Below are 9,464 nucleotides of genomic sequence, written 5' to 3' on the forward strand. Positions count from 1 at the left end.
TTGTTATTACTGCTAGATAGTAGAAAAATGCATTGGGAGGGCGACAAAAAAGTAGAACTAACCAGGTGGATGTGCATTTTGATTATTTTATGCGTTGATGCATCGAACATGTGGGACCCAGGAAACTGCAATGAAATAAATGTCCTAAACTGACCTTAATCAACGCCCATAAAATACATCTCCCCCCCCCCCCGCCCCCCGCCCTTTTCTTTCATTGGTTTTGATTTCACATGATTCGTGAATGTGGGTCACATGGCATTGGCAGAGAACCCCCCTTCTAACGTTTTACCATCATCATACCATGTCATCTCTCACCTATTGCAATTTACAGAAAAGCCCATTTCCCCATTTCCAATCTCAAATTGCAGCAAGAAATGCAACGCAAAGTGTATATATATATTTTTTTCTTTTAAAAAAAATAAGGGTAGAGATAGATAAAATAACAGTTAAGAGAATGAATAGGAAACATAAATTTTTATTTGTAATTTAGTGGACTCAGATAATAAGATGATTGATATATTATTAGCAAGTAAAAATGGTAATAGTGAGGATAATGATGGAGTGAGTATGCATGCATGATGATGGATGAAGCATGGAGGTGAAGACCAAAGAGGGAAGGATGTAGTGTGTCCTTTTGTGGTGCTTCCATCGTATGAAGTAAGAAATGAAGTCAAATTAATAGGCAGGCAGCCTCCTTAAGGCTCAAACTCATTGAGTGTCACCTCATCCCCCCCCCCCCGGTCCGATTCCGATGTCTCCCCCACATTTCCCTCCTTTGTCAGAAATCCAACACACACACACACTTTTAATTTAATAGAAATACTATTAATTTTTTCAAAAAAAAAAAAGAAGACGACGACGAGCATAGCAGAGCAGAGCAGGAGACAGACATCTGTAGCAGATCACACAACACCGCCCTCGCCTCCTCCCCTACCTTTCACTTTGAACCCATTTCCCATCTACATTACCATCCCCCATTTGGAGACCTCAGTCACTCGGATCTACGCCCATGGCTGCAGCCCTCGAGTGCTGGTCCAGCCGAGCCACCACCGCCGATGACGACATGGTCGAGCAGGTTTTGGTGCGCTCCAACGACCGATCCGAGGACACCTCCTCCTCCTCCTCCTCCTCTGCTTCTGCCAAACTTGAAGCCCCGTCCGCCAAGAACAAACGGTTCCAGAGGTTGAGCAGGAACGTCTCGGAGGCCATTGCCTCTCTCAAGAACTCTCTCAATCTCGACACTTCCTCCCCACGTGATCAGCTTCCTCCTCCCGTTCCTTCTGTCCCTTCATCTTCCTCCAACCCCGACGTTTGCCGGAAAGTGGTCTGGGGTACCGTTGTACGGAACTTGACTCAGCTTTATCCTGGAAGCCAGTTGCCTGAGAAGCTTGTCTCCAATATCCGCAAGCATTATGATTCCTTGCCTCTCAGGTCCCTTTCCCTTCCCTTGCCTCTTCTTTCTTCCTACTCAGTTTAGGGTACTCTGAAAATTGCAACAACAATCAACAGGATCGTAAAAGCAGTTTCCTATCAGCAGGGGTTTTTTCATTTTTGTTTTTCCTTGACTTTCAAACAGTGAAAGTTCGGGTTTCTTATAATTATTTTTACTATTATTATTTTCTTCAAATGTTTAAAGTGGCCTTGCCTTAGTTACTGCTGAAATGTTCTAGTTCTTCGTCCCCCCAATTATGCTTTTCTTTTTGTAATTTTCTTTTGATTGGGTATTATGTTGACAGTTATGCACAGGCGGGATTTGATATGAAAGAAGTATTTCTACATATAAAATTGATAGAACAGGCATCAGGGGATGATCACCCTGCTATATTTATTCAGCAAACATCTGATGATGAGGTACAAGGTTGCGTGTTTAAGCTCACATTTGCTTGTAATTCTTCCTTTTCTTGGTCTGCCATGTCTGGTGCTCTTGATTCTGCTTCCATCTGTTGCAAGAAGATACAGATATTTGAGAAGAAAGGGTTCACCCTTGGAATTATTCTCTTCTTGGTTCAATCCGCCCAAGACAAGTTTTTTAAATCCCATGTCGAGAGTGCCCTCAAATCTGCTCTTCGGAAGCCCAAGACGACCACTGTTAAACTACCATTTGGACTTTGTGGATGTCAGGAGGAGAGTACTAAAGGGAGAGATTTTGGGGAAATTGAAGAAGAACCAAGTGAGCAAACTCACAGAAATGGGATTGAAAATCCAAATGCCAGGATTCAGCTTCCAATGCCTCTGCCCTCTTCATCGTTTGTCGTATTGGTTGATGAATGGCAAACTATTCAATCAGGGGCAGACGAGATTGGGAAATGGCTATTGAACTCTGAAAGTCTTGAGTTTATTGATCAGATTGCACCCAACTCTTTTAAAGGCGTCTACAAGGGTAAACGTGTTGGAATTGAAAAGCTTAAAGGATGTGACAAGGGGAATTCTTATGAGTTTGAACTTCGAAAAGATCTCTTAGAGCTTATGACTTGTGGGCATAGGAACATTTTGCAATTCTATGGTGTTTGTGTCGATGAGAATAATGGTTTGTGCGTCGTGACAAAGTTGATGGAAGGTGGATCAGTCCATGATTTGATGCTGAAGAACAAGAAGCCTCAGATTAAGGAGATAATGAGGATTGCTGCTGATGTAGCAGAAGGAATCAAGTTTATGAATGATCATGGTGTTGCATACAAAGACCTTAACACACAGAGGATTCTGCTAGATAAGCATGGTAATGCATGCTTGGCGGACATGGGTATAGTCACTGCTTGCAAGAGTGTTAGTGAAGCAATGGAGTATGAAACCGATGGCTACCGTTGGCTTGCTCCTGAGGTTTGCATCACCTTACTTTTCTTTGAATAAATGTCATTATGTGGTCATAACCTCATACCATCCCCTTCCCAAGTGCACAAATTCTATTTGCCAATGTTGGTCATAACTCATAACCATCATGCCCGGTCTACTTCATCAATCACATGGTCCAGCTATAGTAAACTAGTTCACCTAAACAGACCTATTCAACAGTTGATTTATCACTTATGCGGAATTCAGATTGATTTTCTTGTTTTTATGTGATGTTCTTATGGTTTAGTGTATGTGGGTACAGCTGTTACTGTTAATCTTTGCTAAAAGAGCCTTTATGTCACCCATTGAGAGCATCATTGTTTGGGCATGCGTAACATGTCTTAATTATTGTTTTTGCTTTACACTTCAATATTGTGTTTACCTTTATTTATGCACTACTTTATTCTCAATTAACAAAGTATCAATACTGTTTAAGTGCCACATTTGCCAAATTGTCTGTGGAGCCTAATTGGAGCTTTAATTTTAGCATGATTACAGTCCTTTTCCTTACCTGAGGCCACTGTAATTATTACTTTGCCTAATTGATATTGATGTTGTGATTATCTTTAGAACAAAACTAGAGGAAATAAATTATGATTTATTCCATATATTTCAGTGACCATATAGTGATGCCATATTATATTGTTTGTATTTCTGACATGCATGGCACCTTACAGGAAGAGTTCTGTCAATGAAAATTTGTTCCAACTTTTAATCCGTGCAAGTTGCGTCTCTTTACTGTTCTCAGATGTTTCACACTTATTTGGATACCAAATTTCCATAATTAATCTGTTTAGTGTTTATAGCGGTTGATAATTTGGCGTAAAATAACATGATAATAGAATTTAGAAGAGTTTCAATGCATTATGTCATGATTTGAGTGGCACGCACAATAATATGTTATATCTACATTATCTAATTTTCTTTTCATATTCCAGTTCTGTATAACTTACATTAGCTGATCATTTCTGGCCCTAACTTTTTTTGGATGCCAGATCATTGCTGGGGACCCAGAGAATGTTTCGGAGACATGGATGAGTAATTCCTATAGTTTTGGGATGGTAATTTGGGAGATGGTGACAGGTGAGGCAGCCTATTCTGCATGTTCACCGGTGCAAGCAGCAGTAGGAATAGCTGCGTGTGGTCTAAGGCCTGATATCCCTAAGGACTGCCCGCAAATCCTCAAATCTCTGATGACCAAGTGCTGGAATAGTTGCCCGTCAAAGCGACCGCAATTTTCTGATATTTTATCTCTGTTGTTGCGGACCAGTTACAGGTAAAAGTTATACCTAAAAGTAATTCATAAAATGTATCCATTCATGCTAAAATTCTGTTATAGGAGGCTTGGTATGATGTCTTGCTACAAAGCCTGAATGTAGACTTAGAAGTTCCTACAGCGGAAATCTCATAGTTCTAGTTATATCTTGTTTGTTTCAAATCAACATTTTTCATTTGACAGCCAAGGAAGAAAATTAAAAAGGAAAAAAAGAACAGGTCATTACTGAATCCATGGAGTATTTATGATGGAGTTGTGAGTGGTGTTGGGAATATTTAAAAATAAAAATTTCCATGCATGTTTGATTTGGTGATATGTATGTTGGGGTTGCAAAAGGCTACAGGATTAATTGATTGAAAATGAGGAAAAGCAGGCGGAAAGGGAATCTTCTGAGCCTTTTTTTTTTTTGGTGTGTGTCTAGAGTTATTGAGTGAAACAAGGAAAAATTGCATCTTAAGTTTCCATTTTGTCTTAGAGGTGGCTGGTTGGGGGGACCCAAAAGTTGTCATCTTGTCTTTTTGTCTCAGAAAAGGTGAGAATCGTCAATCAAATACCATCCCATCCTTCCACCTAATAAGCGTAGAACTCCACTTGGGAATTGGCTATAGTTTGCCACATGTGCCAATGATTTCAGATGATTAAAGATAGCAATATAATAAAAAAGGATTTGCAAGTTGAAGCAATTCATTAACTCTGACAGGATGTTGAGGATCCTGTTGTTTACATCTCTTCAACTACTGTCCTAAGTTGGAGTTGAGAATGGTAGGACAGTTTGAGAAAGTAAGTAAAGCATGATTGCAAATGACTAAGAAATGGATGTTGACGAATTGCAGGGGTAGACATTTTCTTTGAGCATTAAAACCATCATGACCTAACCTTAAAACAGTAAACCTGACCTTTTTTTTTAATGGAGTTTGGGTTAACAAACGTCTCTGCAAATTCTATACATGATTCCAGGCAATTCGTTCCCGAAGTGAGCAATAGAGTTTTAATCATAGAACTTATAAAAATAGGAATTTTCTTCTTTGGGAAAGCTTCCAGTTCGTTAACAGCACTTGGCTGCGGACTAATAACTTGTTATTGACGCCTGATCTTAGCCTTTTAACTTGCAAGATGACCTCTAGTACATAGGCGATGTAGGATTATAGGTCCCCAAAAAAACCATGAGATGCAAGGTGGTGCATGTGGCTGGCAGAGTAAGAATATCTGATCCCTGGGCATAAGGATAACTACAAAATATTCAATCAAAAAACAAAGGTAGAGCACAGGAGAAAGATTAAGTATCCAACCAACATGGATAGGAATATGATGGAGATTGGAGTATTGTTACTGTTCATATAACATCTCATGGGAATAATAGCAGTATAATAACTTATTTGTTCTTCTACTTTTACAAAAAAGAGTTATTCTAGCTTTTATTTAATTTTTTGTCTCTTTCAGTCTTTAAATTTGTATTGTTTGTCAAATTACCTCGACGTAGATGGAGGTAATCCACGTAAACAATTAATTAATTTTTTAAAAATAAAAAATATTATATATATTTTTAAATAATTTATATATATATTTAAATTTTTAAAATTTAATTGTTATCATAGAATGACTTGGCAATTCAAGTGTATATCATATTAGCAAAGTTAATAAAAAATTATTATTGAAGTGATTTGACAAATAATATAAATTTAAAAAATTAAAATTAAAATAATTCTTTTAAATTGAAAAACCAAATAAATTATTATCTAACACCGACGTCACCAAATATAAGTTGAGGGGCTGGTTCCCCCAAAGTTTCTCTTCCTTCTTAATATGTATTATGCCCCCAAAATAAAATTTACTATTATTTTCCATCTTGTTTTACATTAGGTTTTGATTATTTATTTGGGTTAAACATTTGAAAGTTAAAATATATTTTAAATTAAAATTTTAAAATTGGATCAATAGTTAAACTAGTTATGTCATTGGTTAGTACAGTTGAATTAAATAAATTATTAAATTATTATAAACATAAAAAATTAATTTAATCGATTTTTTAGCTTGATTCAATTGATCCATACCAGTTCATAGATCAACAGGTTGGATGCCTCTCCAGACTATTACCCTGGCTAGTTCTCAATTCGACCAACCAATCTGGTTCAAACAACTATGATTTTAAGTCTCTACACTTCGTAGATTTGAAATTTAGTTAATTTATTTTTATTTTAAGAATTTAATCTCTCGAATTTTTGGATTTAAAAATTTACTTTTAAATTATATATAACCACATAACATTTTAACTGAGAAGTTAATGATATTAGCTGTCGAAACCTTTTTTTGAATTTGACTTTTTATTGTAAAAAAAAATAGTCGCCACCAATCCTTTTTAATTAGGTGTGATTGGATCACCTCAAAATTTGGTGATTTTAATAAAATGTTAGATTTACTAAAATGATGATTTTCGATCTACAAAATCCAGAACATGGGTTGGAGTCGGTTACATATGAGGAAGAATTAGCACCCTCATAATGCCCAAAACTGGTACCTGATTACTTAATGTCTTGACGTCAAAAATTAAGAATCCAAAGAGAATTTAAAATGCGATTCCTTTTGCGCGATGTTATTTGATGGTATTGAAAAAGTCTCTATCTAAATTGAATTTTTAATAAGGAGGTTTTCTCATTTTGGGTCGATCAAGATGAAAAACCATGTCCCATAAGTTGGGGCACAAAATCTCAAATTCTCGAAAATAAGAATGCTCACCGTTTAATTATTGCTCAAATCTTATATATTTTTAAAAATTATTCTTTTTTTTTAAAAAAAGGAGGGACGTTCGATTATTTTGGTTCAAAGAGAAGATCGTACTCCATAAGTTAGAGGCAAAATTTCTCGAATCCCCTAATTAAAGAACACCGCCTTAGTTCAAATTGCTAAATATACAATGTATGAAAATGAAGCTTCTAATATGACATACTATGGACTTATTCGATCATAAAACATTATATGAGATACACGAGTATGTTTAAATATTTTATATGATGTCATAGGAACATAAATAATGTAATATATCATAACTAATAATTAATGTTATAAAAAATATTAATTAGTGCTATTAATAATAATTAATGACCAAATAAAAAATTATACAACATAAAGAGGCAGAAATATATATAACAAAGATTAAAAGTGCAGGAAATTAAAAAGAGATAAGTATGCTGAATAAAATAAATAGAGGATTAAATTAAAATTTAAAAGAAATTTAAAAGTGTAATTTTTTTTTAAAAAAGAAGTAAATAAAAGACTAAGAGGAAATAATAGGGAAAATTGAGGGTAAAATCATAAATTTCATAATTTAAAGGGCAAAAAATAATAAATAAAAGTTTAAACGTGCTGAAGTTTAAATAACAGAAAGTAAATGGACCGAATCTAAAAAAAAGGACTAAATTGAGACCTTAAAAAATTTTGAAGTCCAAATTGCAAGAAAACAAAAAACCAAAAAAGGATTAAAATAAAGCAAAATAGAAATGTTCAGGGGCCCAGGATGTTATTTTCCCCAGCCCAACACATGTGTCATTCCCAAAAGGGGTCATAGCTGAGGACTAAAGTGGAAACAAATTAAAACTAAATGGTGAAATTAAAAAGAAGATAAAATCAAAATTAGGACCATATTAAATAGTGCCTAAAAGTAGAAGGACTTGGGCAGCAATTAAATCCTTTCCTCGAAAACACGCGGACCTTGGGACCATTCGGGTCGTGCTCGAAATGTCGTTGTTTTGGGTGTCTAAAGCCAAGACTAAAACGATGTCGTTTTGGGAGGCTATTTAAGTTTAAAAAAATCTAAAAAAATCATTTTAATATCCGTTTAAAAAAACAACTCTGTTCCCTCTTCCTTTTTTCTCTCAAGACCCCTTTTCCTCCAGCCTCAAGGTCATTGCACATCTGCCCCAGCCACCGGTTATTGGCATCGGCGACTACAGCCTCCGATGGCCAGAAAATTCCTAAAAAATCCCTTTCTTGCTCCCTTTACACGTGTAACACAGATCCAAGGTTAAAGTCCCCAAAAACCTAGCCAAGGTTCGGCTATGGAGTAAGAAACCCTTTAGTTTTTCCCTTTTTCGACGAGACCCTCGACGGAACCCTAGGGGTTCTGAGGCTTCCCAAGTCGGAGAAAAGGGGAGTTCCACGACGACGCTTTAACAGGTAAACCAAAAAAAAAATTGAATCTTTTGTTGTGATTTTTTATTTTTTTATATTTTTTTTCAAAATTTAAAAAGACAAATAAAATAATAAAAAAATACCTTATTTTAAACTTGTCTTTTTTCTTTTTGTATTTCTATTGTAACACCCCAAACTCAGCCCAGACGTTATGGCCGAATCTGACGTGCCACATTGGAGTTGAAAACCCACGTTCCGTTTTAGTGTTTTAAAACCATATATTTTGTTGAGTTAACAAAGTGTATGGAAGCTGGGCACCAGGTAGGTATCCGAGACAGAGGAGGTGAGCCATAAAGGCTGCTTAAGTACCAAGCTCTTTGATTGGATCCAATCCTAGACATGCCTACAACCATAGCCACACTTTGTTATATCGAGTTTAAATTTGTTCAAGTGGACGTCTTTGATAAATCGATTAATCGTGGTGTTGAGACATTTTGAAAACAAGCATCGCTTTGAAAACACGTCCTAAGTCTAGCCCATTTGAACTATTATCAACCAGGTTTGAAGTTATTAAAAATAAAATAATCCCGAGAAGAAATAAAAGAAAAGTTAAAAATGGCCTTATTACAACCCAAAAATAGATAATAATTAAAGGAAATTAAATGAAAACCAACGCTTATTAAAAGGTCCAAAAGCGATCACCGTGGCCACTCTGAATCCCCTCCGGCCCAAGTCCCCACATCAAGGCTCACCTACAAGGTTAAGGAAAGGGGGTGAGTTTGGAAACTCAGTGTGCAACAAGCCCCTTTCAGAGCCCAAAACAATGACAGCCTGTTGGGTCTAAGCCCAAATCCAATCTCAAACATGTACTGGGCCATAGCCTTTTTCATATTTCATATTTCATAACACTGGGCCGAAGCCTTTTCAAATTTCATACTACTGGGCCGAAGCCTTTACTGTAAACGGTATGGCCCATAGGCCCATTTCAATATCACATATAATGTCAATGAAAGAATGTAAGCCCATTTGGGGAGACTACTCAACCCGCCATCCGCTACTCTCCACCCGTACCAACCAACACACCATGTGGGGATTAACTCGACCCACCCCGCCATAACTCTCCACTGGCAACATAGCTGCTTTATCATATAACTGGAGGTCTAGCCTCTTTTAGTAACTGAGGCAAAAGCCCTTTTTATAACTGGGGCATAAGCCCTTTATCATAACTGGGGCA

At 36.5% G+C, this 9,464-nt stretch overlaps 1 protein-coding gene across 1 annotated transcript; it reads left to right on the forward strand.

The window, feature by feature from the left end:
- Positions 1-203: 203 nt before the first annotated feature.
- On the forward strand, positions 204-4,335 carry LOC107955296 (receptor like protein kinase S.2). Its single transcript, XM_016891032.2, has 3 exons — positions 204-1,431; positions 1,737-2,817; positions 3,825-4,335. The coding sequence occupies exons 1-3, from the start codon at positions 1,010-1,012 to the stop codon at positions 4,107-4,109; spliced, it is 1,788 nt and encodes a 595-aa protein (XP_016746521.1). The 5' UTR covers positions 204-1,009; the 3' UTR covers positions 4,110-4,335.
- The last annotated feature ends 5,129 nt before the right edge of the window (positions 4,336-9,464 follow it).

This window comes from Gossypium hirsutum, chromosome A07 (genome assembly GCF_007990345.1).
Source record: "Gossypium hirsutum isolate 1008001.06 chromosome A07, Gossypium_hirsutum_v2.1, whole genome shotgun sequence".
In the NCBI taxonomy this organism is placed as follows: domain Eukaryota; kingdom Viridiplantae; phylum Streptophyta; class Magnoliopsida; order Malvales; family Malvaceae; genus Gossypium; species Gossypium hirsutum.

Excerpts from the sequence above, each read along its gene's own strand:
- LOC107955296 (XM_016891032.2), top strand. The coding sequence starts at position 1,010 with ATGGCTGCAGCCCTCGAGTGCTGGTCCAGCCGAGCCACCACCGCCGAT. Across the intron at positions 1,432-1,736 it reads TATGATTCCTTGCCTCTCAG|TTATGCACAGGCGGGATTTG; the intron begins GTCCCTTTCCCT and ends TTATGTTGACAG. Across the intron at positions 2,818-3,824 it reads ACCGTTGGCTTGCTCCTGAG|ATCATTGCTGGGGACCCAGA; the intron begins GTTTGCATCACC and ends TTTGGATGCCAG.